This window comes from Phyllobates terribilis, unplaced genomic scaffold (assembly GCF_046119375.1).
Source record: "Phyllobates terribilis strain yellow unplaced genomic scaffold, ASM4611937v1 Scaffold_11__3_contigs__length_659146591, whole genome shotgun sequence".
Classification (NCBI taxonomy): Eukaryota; Metazoa; Chordata; class Amphibia; order Anura; family Dendrobatidae; genus Phyllobates; species Phyllobates terribilis.
Genome location: NW_027362771.1, coordinates 310,791,893 through 310,812,880, shown reverse-complemented (window position 1 = coordinate 310,812,880; position 20,988 = coordinate 310,791,893). Strand labels below are relative to the sequence as shown.

Here is a 20,988-nt window from a genome sequence, read left to right as displayed (position 1 = left end):
AAGATAGGAGCCAGGACTAATATAATGGAAGAGACCCCCACCGGCCTTGTCCTATTTCTGCATAGGCCACCAGTATTAGATTACTGGGGATCTGATTCTTAGCACCCTCATCAATGAGATGTTTGAAGGGGCCACTGTGACAAGTATTGGGTGCCCTTCATTGTTGACCAATATGAGTAGCCTTCTGCAGTTTGCGATCTACTTTAAATCACAGAAGCCAAGCAAAGCAAAATGTTTAAAGGGGTTGTCCAAACTCAATAATACTCACCTCCCTCTGCTTCAGTGCTGCCTCGACACCACTGCTCTGATCTTTATTATTGTTGAGCGAATTTGTTCGGCATTTCATATTTGTGTTCGTGTTCAGGGTTCCGATTTGTTCGTGCCAAAAAATCGTCTCCGCCCATAACATCCCTGACTAGCCACGCAGTCACGCAGGTGACATCTGCATGACAGCATGGCAAATCAGGGATGTTCATGGACAAAGCCGATTTTTTGGCGCGAACAAGTCAGAACCACGAACACGAATTTGAAATGCCAAAAAAATTCGCTCAACACTAGTCTTTATTAACAGGCTACTGCAGTATTATCAGGACCACAGAGCACGGGACAACTGCAGCCAATGATTGAGCTACGCAGCTCTACCGATCGGCTGCAATGGTCATGTGCTGTAGTTATGTGGTCACCACCACAGCCTGTCAACAAAGACTGGAACAGCAGGAGAGAGAATTAGCGCTGGAGCAGAGGAAGATGGGTATTGCTGAGTTTGTTCTTTTCAACAGCTGCAACCCTATTGATTAAAAAAAATGATCCCAGATCCTTTATTAAAAGCCACATAAAAAATAAGAATTTAATTTACACCCCCACCTCTAAGGTGTACATAGCCTTTAAAAACAAAATTAATATATTAAGAAGAATACAGTATTGATCACTGTGGTAATATGTAATACTTAGCTAGGTTTTATACAGTTAAGTTTTTCATCTTAGTGCTTTGAACTTGTTTTTAAGAAGTTTTGCATATTAAATATATTTATGTTTTTATGCGTTACATTTCTAATCTTTATTTTCCCACTGGGAAAAATTCCAATGTATTATGCCAGCAGCAGACCCATGCAAATTCTTAGACGGAGTGAACACATAGTAACTGGGGTCTCATGGTGACTATGGTTACTTTCGATTCAATAACTGACCCACAATCCTTTTGGCAGTAGCTGTAACGTATTGGTCTGGGGCAAAGATCATCGTAGTGACCCCCACAACCTTTGTAAAACCTGAGGGAAAAAGAATTACTCATGTAATGTATTTTCTTTCATCTTCATACTATGTTAGATTCTCCCACATATTCAGAATCATGGATTTCCTACAGTCAGGGTAGATTTTAGCTTTTCTGCTGCCTAAGGAAAAAATTAAATTTCGCCACATCACTTCCAGAAAAAAAGTAAGAATAAATATATACCAGCAGTAAATATACAAAATACATAAATACACTGACTATCAAAAGGGTAACAATGTTTTGAACTTTTGACTTTAAGGCTCCATATCTCACTATTCACTACAGCTTTGAACGTGAGACTAGCATCATTGTATAGGGTATCATCTTGGCTATCTCATGCATTAATTTGACTTGCAACTATTTAGCATATGATTAGTTATGCAGATTCTTGTCTTGTTACTGTTTTGCTCCTGGTGGTGGAAAAATCTTTTTCTTCCTGTATACTACAAAATACAACCTGTTCACACATTCCCTAATAGCTCAGTGTGTTAATAGGTTTATTCCCAAGCGAAAGGTCACTGGTTCAAATCAAGGAGTAGCCATGAAGATTATTGCCCAAGAAAACAGAAACAGCATCATCCAGCTCATCAATAGCGGTCTCTCGGCCAAGAAACTTGCCTAGCTGCATCATGTGAGTGCCATGACAGTTGGAAGAATACTTAAATGAAGTCCATCCATCCATTCAAAAGCCAAGAGGTGGATGTCCAGGAAAAATATCAGAGTCAACAAGTAGGCTCATCACAAGGTCTATCAGTTCTGGCGCAACAAACATGGCAGTGGAGGTGGCTCGTATTCTTCTTAATGGTGAGATCACAGACATCCGTGCAAGCACCGTGCAACGCTAGTTACTTAAGTCTAGAATGGTGGCATGAAAAAAGTTGAAGAAGCTTTGACTTTTATATTGTTATAAGAAGCAACAGCTTAAATTTGCAAAAAAAGTACGAAAAGTGGAGAGTAAAATATTGGAAACAGGTGATTTGGAGCAATGAGACGAAAGTCAATAGAGTAGGCTCTGATGGGTGCAAATGGGTCTGGAAGAAACAAGGGAAAAGGGGCAAACGGATCGAGAAATTGAATATACTTTCAGGTTTGGTAGAGGAAGCCTGATGATATAGGGTTGCTTCAAAGCCAAAGGCATTGGATAGTTGACCAGGATCGATGGTGGTTTCACTGCTGAGCATCTGTATCCTACAAGATATCCTACAAACTTTCTTTGTACACTTGAGTACTATAGGTATGAAAATGACAACATAATATTCCAGCAGGACAACGATCCGAAGCATACGTCAAGATTGGCGAATACATGGTTCAATGACAATGAAGTAGAGGTGCTGGATTGGCCCCCACAGCACCATGACCTCAACAAAATTGAACACTTGTGGGTAGAGTTGAAAAAAAAAACCTGTATACATACCCAAGTGAGTGGACCAGTATGCACCAACTTTGGAAATGTGTAGAAGAGACCTGGGATCAGATTTCGGTTGAGACGTATTTGAATCTGATTGAGGGCATGCCCAGAAGGATTCAGGCAATGTCGAAAGGCAAAGGTGGATTTACAAAATGCTGACAAAATAATTAAAATATTTTTAGTAGCAAAACAGTAACAATGCAGTGACACGAAAATAACCCACATAACTAATCATATGCTAAATAGTTGCAGGTCAAATTTATGTATGAGATAGCCAAGATGATTGTCTATAAAATGGTAGTAGTGTCACAGAAGACCAGAAGACCACAGCGTCTGATTTCACGTACTCCTGCACTGATCAGAAGCACTTCTCCTTCATATTAAATAGGGTAGGTTTCTATTAGCAGTGCAGGGGTTAATCTGTTCAGTTTTGAGTTTCTGAAGCTTCCCAACTTGGATGATCTCAGTTGTTCAGTATTCACCACTCTCCTCTCTTATATATACCCTCCTCTGGCAAACTGGTTTGCCAGTGTTAAGTCTTGTACTGCCTGGTGAGTAGTGGGGGAGTTGGTTGTTAGTAGAGACATTTGGAATGTTTATCTTTGACTGTTGCTTGGTTTTTCGGCTGTGTGAAAATCCTCATCCTCTCCTATTTAGCTTCCCTTTCTTTTCTCCCTGGTGTTCCTCTCTGTTGTCTGTGAGTGCATAATTGTATGATTAGTATTTTCATTTATCCCTGTATGTCCTTCCTTGTTTGTCCGGTTTGTATATATACATACACTATTCCTCCCCCCCTTCCCTGGGTGGGAAAGGGGGACTGATATAGGGCTGATTCAGGAGTTCTGCTAGGTACTTGGCCCCAGCATCTTCACTATCAGAGGTAATCTGGGGAGCAGAAATAGCTAGGGCGGATCTACCGTTAGGGACAGGGAAGGAGCTCCTGCCCCCGGGTAATCTGACAACAGAATTGTGACAGGTAGTCTCACGCAGTAGCGGTTGGTGAGATATGGAGCCTGAAAGTCAAAAGTTCAAAACATTGTTAACCTTTTGCTGGTCAGTGTATATGCAATCAGTGAAATAGACTGCACTTATAAATACACTGCTCAAAAAAATAAAGGGAACACTTAAACAACAGAATATAACTCCAAGTAAATCAAACTTCTGTGAAATCAAATTGTCCACTTAGGAAGCAACACTGATTGACAATCAATTTCACATGCTGTTGTGCAAATGGAATAGACAATAGATGGAAATTATTGGCAATTATCAAGACACCCTCAATAAAGGAGTGGTTCTGCAGGTGGGGACCACAGACCACATCTTAGTACCAATGCTTTCTTGCTGATTTTTTGGTCACTTTTGAATGTTGGTTGTGCTTTCACACTCGTGGTAGCATGAGACAGACTCTACAACCCACAGAAGTTGCTCAGGTAGTGCAGCTCATCCAGGATGGCACATCAATGCGAGCTGTGGCAAGAAGGTTTGCTGTGTCTGTCAGCGTAGTGTCCAGAGGCTGGAGGCGGTACCAGGAGAAAGGCCAGTACACCAGGAGACGTGGAGGGGGCCGTAGGAGGGCAACAACCCAGCAGCAGGACTGCTACCTCCTCCTTTGTGCAAGGAGGAACAGGAGGAGCACTGCCAGAGCCCTGCAAAATGACCTCCAGCAGGCCACAAATGTGCATGTGTCTGCACAAACGGTTAGAAACTGACTCCATGAGGGTGGTATGAGGGCCCGACGTCCACAGATGGGGGTTGTGCTCACAGCCCAACACCATGCAGGACGCTTGGCACTTGCCACAGAATACCAGGATTGGCAAAGTCGCCACTGGTGCCCTGTGCTCTTCACAGATGAAAGCAGGTTCACACTGAGCACATGTGACAGACGTGACAGAGTCTGGAGACGCCGTGGAGAGTGATCTGCTGCCTGCAACATCCTTCAGCATGACCGGTTTGGCAGTGAGTCAGTAATGATGTGGGATGGCATTTCTTTGGAAGGCCGCGCAGCCCTCCATGTGCTCGCCAGAGGTAGCCTGACTGTCATTAGGTACCGAGATGAGATCCTCAGACCCCTTGTGAGACCATATGCTGGTGCGGTTGGCCCTGGGTTCCTCCTAATGCAGGACAATGCCAGACCTCATGTGGCTGGAGTGTGTCAGCAGTTGAAGCTATGGACTGGCCTGCCCGTTCCCCAGATCTGAATCCGATTGAGCACATCTGGGACATCATGTCTCGCTCCATCCACCAACGTCACGTTGCACCACAGACTGTCCAGGAGTTGGCGGATGCTTTAGTCCAGGTCTGGGAGGAGATCCCACAGGAGACCATCCGCAACCTCATCGGGAGCATGCCCAGGCGTTGTAGGGAGGTCATACAGGCACGTGGAGGCCACACACAATACTGAGCCTCATTTTGACTTGTTTTAAGGACATTACATCAAAGTTGGATCAGCCTGTATTGTGTTTTTCCACTTTAATTTTGGGGGTGACTCTAAATCCTGGCCTCCATTGGTTAATAAATTTGATTTCCATTGATGATTTTTGTGTGATTTTGTGGTCAGCACATTCAACTTTGTACAGAACAAAGTATTCAATGAGAATATTTCATTCATTCAGATCTAGAATGTGTTATTTCAGTGTTCCCTTTATTTTTTTGAGCAGTGTATATACCAACAATGAATAAACCAGCACAATGACACAACATTCACTTTCATAATAAATAAAGCATGATGCCTGTGAAAAAGGACAGCCATTGGGCCTCCTGTAATAAGATCAGCTAAGAGGTTCCCATATTAAAAACAGGCGCAGGGTAGTTACAAAGGAGAACCCAGTGTAAGCCACTCTGCCCATAAGTGATACATATAGGGCCATATTTAGAAATCATGCTGTTCTAAACATTAGTGCTCACGTCCCCTATGGTGGATGGTTTAGATTAAAGCTCAGTATATAAAATATATAGAGTTTGTTCATAGGGGTTGGATATGCAATAGATTTTACATTTGGAAAATACTGTGTATTACTTTCCCCATTTTCTGTACTTACTTACTTTCCCCACTTATTGTATATAGTAACATAGTTTGTAAAGCCGAATAAAGACTTGCGTCCATCAAGTTCGACCTGTTAGTTCTGTAATTGCTAAAGTTGATCCAGAGGAGGGCAAAAACCCCAAATGATTTGGCCAATCTTCACCTGAGGAAAAATTCCCTCCCGACTCTGAAACCAGCAGTCAGAATAAATCCCTGTATCAACTTACTATTTTATTTTATTTTTAAGTATATGCTGAAATCTGCCTGGTATCTAGAAATGCATCCAGTCCCCGCTTGAACTGGTGTAGTGAATCCGACATTACTGTCTCCTCACTCAGTGAATTCCATATTCTCACTGCTCTTACCGTAAAGAACCCCTTCCTATGCTGGTGCTGAAACCTTTTCTCTTCCAGTCTTAGTGAATGCCCTCTTGTTACCGTAATATTCCTCCTTTTGAACAAATCCCTGGCAAGGTCTCTATACTGTCCCCTAACATATTTGTACACATTTATTATGTATATTATGTTCCCCACTTTCCCCAGTCCCACAAGTTTGCTGCCTTGGGGTAACCCTGGACTCTAACCTCTCCTTCAAACCACATATCCAAGCCCTTTCCACTTCCCGCTGACTTCAACTCAAAAATATCTCCCAGATCTGCACATTCCTCAACCACGAATCTGCAAAAACACTAGTGCATGCCCTCATCATCTCCCGCCTCGACTACTGCAACCTCCTGCTCTGTGGCCTCCCTTCCAACACTCTCGCACCCCTCCAGTCTATCCTGAACTCTGCTGCCCGACTAATCCACCTGTCCCCCCACTATTCCCCGGCCTCTCCTCTCTGTCAATCACTTCACTGGCTCCCCATTACCCAGAGAATCCAGTTCAAAACCCTAACCATGGCATACAAAGCCATCCAAAACCTGTCTCCTCCATAGATCTGTGACCTAGTCTCCCGGTACCTACCTGCACGCAACCTCCGATAGTCACAAGATCTCCTTCTTTACTCCCCTCTTATCTCCTCTTCCCACAATCGCTTACAAGATTTCCCCCCTACTCTCTACCCCAACATATCAGACTCTCGCCTATCGTGGAAACCTTCAAAAGGAACCTGAGGACCTACCTCTTCGGACAAGCCTACAACCTACAGTAACCATCGCTCCACCATACTGCTGCTCAACAAGCTCTACCATCACGTACTGTATCCTCACCCATCCCTTGTAGATTGTGAGCCTTCCCAGGCAGGGTCCTCTCTCCTCCTGTACCAGTTTGCCGTTGCGTTTTTGTTCAAGATTTTTGTAATTGTTTTTGCTATGTATAGCCCTTTTTCACATGTAAAGCGCCATGGAATAAATAGCGCTTTAATAGTAAATAATAATAATAGTATATTACAATTCCCAATGCTGTCAATGCATTTCTGCAGTCAAAACTGCAATGATATCCACACAATTTATGGCTGCAGACCTGCTGCAGAATTTCCGCTGTCAGCCAAATGTTTGTGAAGCTGACAGCTATCCGTCTTTACTATCCCATGCACATGCATACACAGTGGAAATGCATGCAATCTCACTGGACAGAAGGAGATAAGCAGCTGCCAGACACCTCCAGCAGTGGCTTACCTCTCACCCAACTGAAGAATTTTTTGTTTACCCAATATCACCTGTCTTGGATAAGTCTGGTGATCCCCATACACATTAGATAAATGGCTAGACTTGCCAAGATCAGTGGGTTTATCCAACATTTATTATATGTATGCGGACCTTAGGTTCACATCTAATTTAATGCTTGGAACAAGTTACTCCCAAGGTTCACTGTTTCTGAACAAGATCTGTACTAAGTATACAGAGCACTTGCTCATGCTTTAAGCAGGCTTGGACTGGCTCACAGGAGAATCCTCCGGTGGGCCCCTGTGCAGGACTGGGCCACCATCCTCTTATATGAGCAGTGTTTGGCACAATACACTTGATTCACTATGAACAGACAAAGGCAGCATCTTTTTTATTCAACAATCAACCCATTTTATTGCTCTAGAAATTTGTGAATGAGGATAAAGTCATATTTGCATGTAGCTGAAAAGTGAAGCCCTGGAGTCGATGTTATTAGTGGACCCTTGGCACCCCAGTCTGGCACTGGCTTTAAGCAATAGGTTACAGAATATGCTGTTAATTAAAACAATATACTACACCATCACAAAGTAAGAAATTTGTGCAATTGTCTGTCAAGCAATTGAGCAATTTTCTGCATATGCATAAAAACAATGACTGCTAGGTGGATAAAAGTTCTTTACAATATCAGCCTGTAAATGAAGATCAGTCTTACTGCGTCAGTATTTGGCTAGTGAAATGTAGAGATACTCTGAGAAGGCAAGGTGCATGAGGAAAATGATTATTATAGAGTTCCCCCAGAGTTTATGGCTGTAATCCCATGAAAAATTGAGTACCTCCCCAGCATTTGCCCCCTCTCCACTAGAAATTACATAATCTGGCAGCCTTCCCTGCCTGCCAAGAGAATATGATTGATAACATAAAATTCTTCTATCTACACTGTTTTGTGTCAAGTCTCACAGATTGCTGGTCCTCAAAATGCATCTGCTGTAAATGTCTGAAAAATGCTTAGTACAGAAAGAACCGTTACTTTCTGCGGCTCACCCGAGCTTAAGCCAACGCAGCTGCTGCTACAAAGGAAATCTTGAAGACAGGCAAGAGCAGTCGGGCAGCATTAGACTAGGAGACACAGAGCTAGCGTTAGTTGCCAACATCAGAGTTAGGCCGGGGTCACACGATCATAGATTCTCTCATGCGACAGAATCGGATTATGCTAATGACAATCGGCTCAAACTCTTGCATGTGAGAATCGTATCACAGGTGCAGAGAAAACTGAGAACTTAATTTCTTCTCCACTGTATGAGTCCACGAATATCGGACTGCATTCGGATGACGTAGGAGTGCAGACCAATGTTTCACAACCATCCATAGACTTGTATGAATGCACGAGAACCAAATTCTGGAGCCACTTGCAGCATGCCGCGATTTTTTACACAGACCCATTTGGTCTGTAGAAAAAAATTGCAAATCTGCACTGCCCCATAGTATAACATTCGATAGCAAAATAGATCCAGCCTCAGAAGTATGTAAAATCCAAGTTTTATTAGATAAAGATTGAAAAACATGTATCTCATGGCAATATGTCACAACCCCAGAGGAGGGGGGGGAGAAAATTCCTGTGCAGACGCGTTTCAGACCATAGGGTCCTTAGTCATTGCAATGGCTTTGTTTGCCATTCGCTTTTCTCTTGTGCAAAAAAAGATAAAAATACAAGAACTTCCAAGTTTCTTATGCCTAAAGAGTAAAAATTGGGCAGCTCTCAGATAATACACAGAATAGATCTGTCCAAATTTTTCCAGTAAATTTTTAACACCTTACCAAGGTCATATGTTGGTAAGGTGTTAGGCTGCGTTCACACATTGCGTATTTTCGCGCGCTTTTTTGCGCGCGCTTTTTGAAAATACGCAATGTGCTTTGTGTCTGCCAGCAAAGTGAATGGGAAATTCACTTTGCCGTTCAGACACTGTGTAATTTTACGCAGCGGGAAAGCGCAGCTGCGTAAAGAATTGGCATGTCAATTCTTTACGCAGCTGCGTCCTGCGCTTTCTCCTATTGTGCCCGTTATAAGCGATGGAATTACGCAGCGGTGTTCACACACTGCGTAATTCCATCGCTTTTTTACGGAGGTGCAGGATGGATACTCACCTACCCGATGTCAGGGGAGAGGCGTCCGGTCCGGTCCGCTCCAATCCCGCGCTTCCAGCATCTGCCGGTGAGCCGATCAGCTGTTAGCTAACCGGCTTGTAACCGGCAAGCCAGTCAGCTGACAGTCTGCTGATCGCTTCACGGCAGATGCTGCAAGCGCGGGACGGAGCAGACGTGTCTCTCATCCATCGGGTAGGTGAGAATCCATAGTCTGTACATACACTGCTAGGGACACACACACGACACATAGACACACAGGACACACAGACACAGACAGTACACACACGACACACAGACACAGACAGTACACATGTCACACTGAAATGAAGTGTGACATTACACATGTCACCCTTCATTTTCACACTGCGTTTTTTGCTGCGCTTTTTTATGCAGTGTGTGAATGGAGGTGCTTTTTTTACCTGCTTAAAAAAACGCAGGTAAAAAAAGCAGGAGAATACGCAGCGTAAAAAAACGCAGGGAAATACGCAATGTGTGAACGCAGCCTTAAAGGGATATTCTCAAGTTGTCTCTTGAGGAACACACAGCTTTCCAGTCACTCTCACTTCCTGGTCTCTGGCAGGGTGGACCCTCTTCCTTGAGTGACCCTTCTGGGCAGTAGCAGAGCTGTAGTATTAGTAGAAGTATAAAGCTCAGCACATATTCTGCTGTAACACATTCAGCTATTATTGGTTTGTTCTGGAGTGACAACTGTTATCACGGTCTTTACACACAGAGATAACAGGGCCTTTGAACAAGCACATAGCTCAGTAAAGCCCCCGTCTCACATAGCGAGATCGCTAGCGAGATCGCTGCTGTGTCACGGTTTTGGTGACGCAACAGCGACCTCACCAGCGATGTCGCTATGTGTGACACTTTGCAGCGATCAGGCCCCTGCTGTGAGGTCGCTGATCGCTGCAGAATGTCCTGGACCTTTTTTTGGTCGTTGCCCTCCCGCTGGTCAGCACACATCGCTGTGTGTGACCAGCTGGAGCAGCGATCAGGCTGGTAACCATGGTAAACATCGGGTTACTAGGGGCACACGCGCACTTAGTAACCCGCTGTTTATCATGGTTACGAGCCTGCTAAAGTGAGCGGTAACCTCCTGCTCACCGTAGCAGAGTGGTAACCATGATAAACAGCGGGTTACTAGGTGCGCGTGTGCCCCTAGTAACCCGATGTTTACCATGGTTACCAGCCTGCTCCTGCTTTAGCAGGCTGGTAACCAGGAGCAGGACATCGTGGAAAGATTCTTTCCACGATGTCGCTGCTCCCCTGATCGTTGGTGAGCCTGCCTGTTTGACAGCTCACCAGCGACCACATAGCCACACAGCAACGATCCCTGACAGGTCGTATCGTTGTCGGGATCGCTGCAGCGTCGATAAGTGTGACGGGGCCTTTAGAGCAGCGATTTGGAGATCTGATCATGGAAAAGCCAGATGCCATGGACTGATGAATTTGCAAGATTTACAGTATAACTGCTGGTTGTCAGATGCTGAGTGGGAGGCGCTAATTAAAAACAATAGTCTGGACAGAGGTAGCTGGTGTGTTATGAGTTAACTCCTCCCCTGAAATATAACTACTGCCCACTCTCTCCCAGGGGCTGGCCAGGCACCAGTAGCCATGGAAACCAGCCCTACACTATGAAATGTAAAAGCTCCCATTGCAAGGAGAATGATAGCAGATAGAAAAAGCAAGTCAATTGAAAACATGCTTATGCGGTCTAACTAATTAAAGCAATTTAATAACTTGAGAATACCCCTTTAAGCTGTTACCAGATAGAACCACATGGATATGTGTGACGCTATTTCTGTAATAAAGTCGGCATGTTTTTTTTAGGCTAGGACTACACGGCTCTTTGTGTCCTGTGACCTACTGTGACATCGACATAGTCGCAAATATACCCAAATGTGTTAGATTTTCAGTCACAAGTCACTTGCCATAGATCTCAATACAAGTCACATGCGACTGTGACTTATCTATGATTTGGCTTTTTTTAGACCAAAATCACAGCTCTAAAATAGTCACATGAGAGCAAATCACAGACAAGTCGCAAAGATGTTTTTGGTCGTGCAACACATTCCGTTGTGCAGCTCCAACCTTATCCCATACAGCATATTCTCCAGAGTGATCAACTAAACAATACATTAATATTTCTAATAAAACTAATTTGTGCACATTGTACAACATATATCTCTTACCACAATTAAAATATTCTGGATGTTTTACAGTAAGTGTTGCCTTAGAGAATTACCTGAGCCGGCCTCCCAATCAGCACACTCATCATAGTCCTGAATGTTGGCTGGTAGTCAAGGCCTTGCGTTGGGTGTAGAAAATGGCTCTGATTTTTCTTACAATTATATTGCCCAGCTTGTGGATTTCTCACATAACATATAATGTTTCCTTTTCCATTTCCTGTCAAAGCTTGCTCTTATGAGGGGAGGACTTATAATAACAAGGAGACGTTTTCTGTCGGTTCCTGCACGTCATGTGTCTGTCAGGTTAGTAGTGTCTTACTGATCTCCATATTCTGTGGTTGTTTAGTCTACAGTTACAGAAGATATACATAAAGCTATACATTGCTCAAAAAATACTGGTTGGCATCTAACTTTGGTAAGTTATTAGCACAAAAGACATTTGCCACATGTTCACTTTTGTAGGACCTAAGTGTGTAGGACCTAAGTTTTTCCTGGTCGATACTTGGACTTCAGTACCTTGTCCTGACCCAAAATTATAGCCTCATCTTTGACTATAAGCTTATAATTCGTGTCGAGAGACGCGTGGCTGGGCCTGGGCATTGCAATTCGTATATGGATCGTGAAATGTGGCCATCTGAACCCAGCCATAAAATGGAGCTGTCGGTCCTCCTGACATGTCTGTTGCAGTAACTTATTGGATTTCTTATGAGATAACCATACTTGGGCTCCTTTCCTTAGTACTCTGCATTGTGTGCCATCCCTCTGGTATTCTGTATGGAAATGTATAAAAGAGGCTTTGCTCACACAGAGTTTTTTGTGGCATTCAAAAACCGCGAGTATTTCACCTGAAAAAGTTTCAAGAAACGCTCCTTTTTTTGTGAGTTTTTGGAGGAGTTTATTTTTCCTGAAGAATTTTTTGCAGCCTTTTTGATTTGACAGTGCCTCATTTGGAAAAGTTTGCTTCAGGATCCACTTTGAAGATGTGGCAGCCATTTTCTTTTTTTCCAGCAGACATTTTTCAAAAGGAAAAGAAACAAGCTCATTTGAACAGCAAAGTTGATTTCCCAAAGAAATGACTAGGAAAGTTTTCCAAACATTTTTGAATCTATTTTTGAGTAGGATTTTGGAGACAATATAATAAACCATCAATTCTAGTAGTCTGGTTAACCCTTTAGATTTTGGAAAGACAATGTGTTCCTGAAAACTCCCTCAAAAAGAAAGGGGCAGAGTGTTTTGGCAGCTATGGCTGACATGCAGCTAATGAGTAGGAACACTTTAAAGGAAACCTGTCATCAGATTCATGCAGCCCAGACCATGGGCATCATGAATCAGAGTCTGGCTACGTGATTGCAGTCAGGTGTGTTTTACTCTGAAATGCTGTGATATTTCAGAATGAACATACTTTGAAAGGCGGCCAAGGACTATGTGTCTCGGCTGACTAGTCCAATGTGGTGCCATGTCTAGTCCAATATGGCCTTTTCCATGCTCTGATTCCTTTCACTGTACATAGGGATTGACCTGTCAGTTAACTGGAGCAGAGTGGGGGCAAGCTGTTCGGGCACCGCATTGGATTAGTCAGCCAAGACACATAGTCTCAAGCCAGCATTTCAAAGTATGCTTATTCTGAAACGCTGTGGTGTAAAATGCTGTGGAGTAAAACATCTCATTGCAATTGGGCAGCTTGTGATTCGGACAGCATGAATCTGTTGATAGATTCCCTTTAAGTATGTTTATTTGTATTTTAAAAAACAGGCCGTTGTAGTAATCTAGCTCATAAGAATACAGATTACGGAGTCAGTGGCCGTGTATTACAAGTTGGCATTGTATAAGGCTCATTGTAGCTTTTATGTAATGTGGACACAGGCATGAGATTTTGTATTGAAACTCTTGCTTATTTCACAGGGATCCAATGACATTTGCTGTCCATAGGGACAGTGTAATTATCCCAGATGTCACAGTGAGCAGAGAGGTTGGATTTTTTCTTGGCTGATCCTTTATTTCTTCTGTGATAACCTGTGCCAGAGGGGTTGACTTACTATCCACAGCAAATGCCCTGTTCACATCACATCTTAAGCATATACAGTGTTCATTGGAAGTATTAACCACATTTATCTCCAGTATAAATCTCCGACATAAGCCTCTGTATAGTGGTATAGAAAAGCCTTTGACAATGATGTTAAGAAAATGTATACTGCACATTATACATGTGCCCCACTATATAGGCAAGTGTAGCTATATATAAGGTTAAAATAGTATGCTAACACATTATCAACCTGGTAAAGGCCATAAGGACACACTTTGGTCCTTTAGGTGAATAGAGGCCGATAGATACATTTAACATATCGGTTTTGTAGGCTTGCTGCTGGACAGGAACTGGATGTATGTGTCACAGAGATGATTAGCCTCGGTGATGTAAACCAGAAAAGCAGGTCAGGGCATTTCTAGGCAATGTGGGCTACTACTGGAGATTTGTCTCTAACTTTGCCCTAATAGCAGCCCCTCTGATGGATCACCTGAAAGGGACGAAGTTGGCTATGGCTAAATGGTCCCCGGAAGCTGAGGCAGCCTTTAAGGAACTGAAGCTGGCCCTCTGCAGACAATCAGTATTGGTTGGGTCAGGGTTTTAGGAATGGCTACTAGAGCTTGGTGGGACTTGCTGTTCCTATATCTCCACCTTCAAGTCTTTGAACAGCCTATTTAAGGCAGCTCAGCTGCTTTCTTCAATGTCTGTGAGCAGAGGTGGAAAGACCTCTGATATGCTGGTCAGTCTCTGCCAGAGTTTGAATAAGTGTGGACCTAATTTGCAAACAGTTGAGCCCATACCTGCTATGGGAATTGTAATTGTTTATTTTTCTCACACCTGATTTATGCTGACGGAATGCTATATTCGTTTGTGTGCTTTTAACTCCTGTGGCCTTTATAATAAACCGTACACTGTTTGACAACAGAACTGGATCCCTATGTGTAAGCTACCACCTACTACAGCTTGTTTTCCAAGCATAAAAAAATGTGATGTGAACAGAACTACGATTGGTATTGAAATGTAAAAAGACTGAATATTCTGTATTCCACTGTTAAGTAATTCTCCTTGGCTCTCCATAGTTTATGAGCACAGCTAGTGCCTATAAAGTATTTATGCCGCATGCACAAGTCCTTTTTTGACATTCTAAATGTTAGTTTCTGTTTGTTTCTAACCACTAGCAACACTGCTGTTTTTATTGTGAGATGGAAGGTAGACTATCATTCTGCAGAATAGTTTTTACCAGAACATCTGTTTCTTATAATGCTCTTGTGTTATATGACGTTACATAAGGAGTGATATTTATTACTGCATCCCTGTTTGCAGACATTTATCCCTAGACGTGTTATAGATTATTATTATGGTATGCAAGCATCGTTTTATTCCAAACATAGTCTGTCAGGGTTTATGACCTGGGAACATCTGTTGTCTGAGGTGTAACTTGGATATGAGTGGGCATTAGAGGAAAGAGCCCAGTAAGAAGGTTACTCAAGCAGAATGACACTAGGTACTGTAGGTATTAATACAAAACCCACAGGCTGGATATGATCAATCATCAAAATAAAAGCAGAGATACTCGTCACCCCAAGTGACGGATATTTCGTTGATACTTTCTTATAAGGCAGTCCCATATACACAATATGTAGAGTGATGTTTTCTGTCTGGATACATAGACCTTCATCAGACGCGAAGAAAGGAAAATATATGTGTAAGATAAATAGCGCTGCCCGATCGTGACAGTTGTCGCTATATGGAAGGCGCTGCTGAATGTGAGCGATTGTGTTATTTAAAAAGATATGTACCGGAAATTAACGTATGTACCCGAAGTATTGATTTCCAACATGTCTCTTTAAAGACCATTACCCCCTGCATTAAATATCGGCTTCCATATAGTGACAGCTGTTATGATCCAGCAGCGCTATTTACCTTATAGTTATATATTCCTTTCTTCTGCAATCCTTGTCCAATGAAGGTACATGTGTCCTTAACAAGACGTCACTGTACATATTGTGTACATCTAGAAAAAGACAAGGACCGCACATCCAAAATATATACATTGATCTATTGCGGTTGAGCAAAAATTTACAAAATTGAACACAAGGTTCTTAGTTTAACATTTTGATAAGACTGTACGAATTCCATTGCCACGTGATGGCGAACCTCTCATTGGGTCACTGACCTTAAAGGTGTGGTGCCATGCTCCGACCACTGCTAAAGTACTGGTGAAACAGCAAGGGGAGCAATGTGATGCCCCACAGCACCCATGTTGAAAGGCAAAGCCACCATGGCTCCAAGTAACCTCACCCAAAAGGCACATCACCACAGCCATGATAGTCATCACACAGCACCAACACCAAGTGAATAAATCTAAAACACTCACCTTCCACATGCTCTCAGACTAAGAGATGAACCCCTCTTGCTAATTAACCCCTTCACAACCTCTGACGTATATTTACATCACAGGTCTCGTCCCTGCCTTTGATGTGGGCTTGCATGCCGAGTCCAAGTCTTTCCCCCTTACATGATGACTGAGTTAATAAGTCATCATGTGCCTTTAACAGCCGTGAGTGGAGTGGTGCTCCGCTCATGGCTGTTAACCAGGTAAATCCCTCTGTCAATCACTGACTGCAAGATTAACACGTGCCAGCAGGAAGCACGTCATACATCCCGCCCATTGGTGCCCCTGTCACGTGATCACGGGGCGTCAGTGGGTTGTCATGACAGCCAGGGGTCTGCTGATGACCCTCGTGCCTGTCATTATGATCCTCCTGGGAGCGCCAGCCCGTGGTCGGCATTTATAGATCGTGATTTCTGTTATAAATAGCAGTCCTCATGCACTGCTATGTATAGCAGACAATCGGATGATGACAGCTTCAAGTCACCAAAGGGGACTAATGAAGTCAGTAAAACGTGAGAAAAACGTTTTTAAAAATATGAAAAAGAATAAAAAAAATCACAAAAGTTGAAATCACCACACTATTGCCCCATTAAAAATAAAATAATTAAAAAAATACACTTTTTTTTATCCAATGCATGTTTCGCCTTGTGCCATTTTCAAGGATTATCATGACTTTTCAAGGAGTTTGATACTCCTTGAAAAAGCCACAAGGCGAAACGTGCGTTGGAGTTCTGGGGTGTCTTTATATGGTATATTTTATCCATTTTTTCCCCTGTTTTTTTAATGTAATTTATTATGTCTATTTAATGATGTATATTTTGCAGCGTGACTACATGTTAATCATCCACTTGGATTCATTTATTCTATTTATGTATTTAAACATTTGAAATATATTTTTTGTATTCCTTCTGCTATATATCTACTGTATATTTTGAGTCTATTCACTTTTTTTAGAGGAGGTTATATCTTTTCGAGAGCTAGTATACTGCCAGTAAAAGAAAACATTGAGGCAGATTTAGGTATAGATGATAACATTGCTAATAATGGCCAGTATCTTAAATTCATTCCATATGTAGAATGATTACAGTTGGATCTAGTTAGTCTCTTGTCAAACAATATGTAATGGACTGTTTTTTGTTTTAGAACGGAGAAGTCACATGCATCCAAAAGACTTGCCCACCAATAGAGTGTACTCATCAAGTGACACCACCAGGCGAATGTTGCCCGCGCTGTGTAAGAGGTGGGTGATATTAATTTCAGAATTAAGGAGAAGCTATCATCAGAAAATGACCTATTGATTAAATTCAATTTTTTGTTTTATTTCTTTTTTATTTTTGGCATTTTTTTAATAAATAGCACAATATGTATTAAAAAAATAGAAATTTTGTAATTTTCACACTGGCCACTGGTACATTTTTAGACTCTAGCTTCCTTTTATTTCAGAAAATAACATATGTACATAACCACAATGGCTGTTTTTTATTGAAGCATCTAATGAGCGTGTGAAAAGGTCATTGTGAAGAAAGGGAGGGGGATCAGGGTCAGCTATTGTTTTTGCTGTATGTTGTGTTATCAGCTGTGAGTCCAGCTGTTACCTGTCATTGTAATTCTGACACTACTGATAACAAAAAAGCCCAAGTGGCCAGTGTGAAAATTGCAAGATTACTAATTTTATTTTTTTTTAATAAAGATTATGATATGAAAAACAAAACAAATCAAAACATTGGTAAAAACTCTGTAAAAGTACATGTAACACAAATTGAAACAATAGGTGATTTTCTGATAACTTCCCGTTAAGGGAGTAGGGGTAATTATTATTTCAGTTAATAAAGCTTGGCATTCACCCTTTGGCTATGTTAACTTGTCCAGTAATCATCCATTAGAACGGATCCAGCAGCAATCCGTTGAAAAAAAAAATTGCGGAAACACAATTTTTCTGTCTGGCTAAAAAAAATGATTTCAGCTGGATCTGGTTTTTTAGCATTGAAGTCTACGGAAAACGGATCCGTTAACTCGCCATCTGTTTTTTACCATTTGAAACTGATCTAATAAGCAAAAACCGGATCCTTTTTAAATGAATGAAAATCAGATGGAGATTTAACGGACCAGATTAGTGTGCATACAAACAATCATTATTTTAGGGCACTTGTAAATCCCAAAGTGTGGAATCAGCCCTCAAATTAGTGTGGATTTATGATATTTGGTAAACTTTTATGTTTCTTCACTTAAGGCTGCTCTGATGGTCATGTGGATGGAGAAACATGGAAGAAGGATTCATGTATAAGCTGCATTTGTCAGGTAACATTTAACATTTATAATAAAGGAATCTTTGTTAAACTATATATTTTACCATTTACTATGAATATTTTCTCCCCAGATCCAATCACTCGCCCGCTCATGTGATCTACACCTCAAAAACATTTCTAAAATTCGACCTTTTCTTACCTTTGACTCTGCACAAACTCTTACTGTCGCTCTGATTCATTCTTGTTTGGACTACTGCAACTCTCTACTAATTAGTCTCCCTCTTACTAAACTTTCCCCTCTCCAATCTATCCTAAATGCAGCATCCAGGATCATATTCCTTGCCAACCGCTACACCGATGCCTCCACCCTGTGCCAGTCGTTGCACTGGTTACCCATCCGCTATAGAGTTCAATATAAACTCATCACCCTCACCCACAAAGCGCTACATGCTTCAGCACCGCCCTACATCTCCTCTCTCGTCTTAGTCTACCTCTCTTCCCGTGCCCTCCGTTCTGCTAATGACCTAAGATTAACATCCTCAATAATCCGGACCTCCCATTCCTGTCTCCAAAACTTCTCACGTGCACGCCAATTCTTTGGAATGCACTACGCAGGACTCTTCGATTAATCCCCAATACCCACAGTTTTAAGCGTGCCCTAAAAATGCATTTCTTTAAACTGGCCTATCACCTCACCTATCTAACTATCCCTTTTTTTTTCCCCCATACAAAGCTTCCTTCCAAATCAGGTCCCTCGTATCTTCTGTTCACACACTCCATCACTTAGTAGACTACTGTGTCTGTACTTGTTCACTAGTTGGTGACTGGTTCATTTAGCATTAAGTGATTACCCTTTTTATTACATTGATGGTTGACCGTACAATACAAGCAATTGTTACCATCCACCTTTCGTGTCTCCCCTATTTCTTCATAGATTGTAAGCTTGCGAGCAGGACGCTCACTTTTCCTGGTATCTGTTGATTTATGTAATTATTGTTATTCTGTAATGTCTTTTATTGTCTGTACAAGTTCCCTCTAAAATGTAAAGTGCTGCGGAATATGTTGGCGCTATAGAAATAAAAATTATTATTATTATGAAATCTACAGATATGCGCGTTCAAAGCCAATCTTATTTGAATGTGGAAAGGCCCCTAAAATCTGACTGCCGAAGGAGCGTGATTCGCCACTCCATAGAGCACATTTTCAGTGCTCAAAAGACCAGTGGTGGCATGCTTTAAGCCTCTCCATCCAGCGCTTTAAATTGTGTTTGGTGATTTAATTAAAGGAAATCTGTCACCAGATATTTGCTGCCCCCTTTGAGAGCAGCATGGTGTCAGGGCAGAAGCCCTGATTCCAGCTACAGTGGTGACAATAAGTATTTGATAAACTGCTGATTTTACAAGTTTTCCCATCTACAAAGAATAGAGAGGTCTGTAATTTTTATGGTAGGTACACTTCAACTGTGAGAGACAGAATCTAAAAAAAATCCAGAAAATCACATTGTATGATTTTAACATAATTTATTGCATAAAATAAGTATTTGATCACCTACCATCTAGCAAGAATTCTGGCTTTCAGACTTGTCAGTTTTTCTTTAAGAAGCCCTCCTACTCTGCACTCATTACCTGTATTAATTGCACCTGTTTGAACTCATTTCCTGTATAAAAGACACCTGTCCACGCACTCAGTCGCACTCCAACCTCTCCACCATGGCCAAGACCAAAGAGCTGTCTAAGGACACCAGGGACAAAATTGTAGACCTGCACAAGGCTGGTATGGGCTACAGGACAATAGGCAAGCAGCTTGTTGAGAAGGCTGTTATGCTCTTTGCAGAGGGACCCAGCAAGACTGGCACCAAACCAGCAAAGGTGCAGCCACAAACGCACTTGGCACAAGTTCCCCAGCTAGGCGAGCCCTTGAGGGCCAGGAATACTCTTCACCCAGTTCCCAGTAGATGGAAGGGGGACTTTAGCAGAGCCCTTCCCAGGCCCACTGTCACCGGACAGCTGTCGTCTGATGATATGGCTGGTGCCTAGTCAAGAACCAGGTGAGTACCTTTGCAAGAACCCCAGGAAATGTAACCAGCAGAGAAAATGAGAAAACCTCTGAAACGATAGCAACACTAATCCCAGGACCACTCACCACTACTGCACATAGGAACTAAAATAAACAGCAAAGCACTGAGCAGGGAGCAGGATTAAATAGCCCGCCTAATGATCAGGTGTTGAATACCTCCCAATCATCCCCAGACAGCCACTCCCTGCTAGCCTGCACAGCAGAATAAACATAATTTCACCACTGCTTAGTACCAGACTAATCAGCTTTCTGCGTTGCCTGGCAACCGGGGAAATCTTTGAGAGTCACGGCGTCCCACGTGATCACACATCCTACAACAACATGCGTAGATGCTCCGACTCCAGGGTCAGGACAATGGCGGCTCCTGTGACCAAAGTAGTGTAGCACCGAACCTGCTCCATTCCCAGGTGGGAGCACAGAACCACGATTCATAACAGAGGCAACAACTGTTGGCGCAATTATTAGAAAATGGAAGAAACACAAGATGACTGTCAATCTTTCTCAGAAAAAATTATGGCTGGCAGCACATACTGTAGAGGACGCACGTCAATAATCCCCAAGGAACCCACTCGGGGGTACACATGCATGTAGAGGAGAGCAGACAG

The 20,988-nt window shown here is 42.4% G+C and overlaps 1 protein-coding gene across 1 annotated transcript in view; it reads left to right on the top strand.

Moving 5' to 3' along the window:
• Positions 1-20,988, top strand: part of KCP (kielin cysteine rich BMP regulator) — a 154,918-nt gene that overhangs the window by 37,683 nt on the left and 96,247 nt on the right. The window contains exons 6-8 of the mRNA XM_073652551.1: positions 11,870-11,946; positions 17,205-17,301; positions 18,292-18,359. Coding sequence (XP_073508652.1) covers positions 11,870-11,946; positions 17,205-17,301; positions 18,292-18,359 — 242 coding nt within the window. The remainder of the gene's footprint in view (positions 1-11,869; positions 11,947-17,204; positions 17,302-18,291; positions 18,360-20,988) is intronic.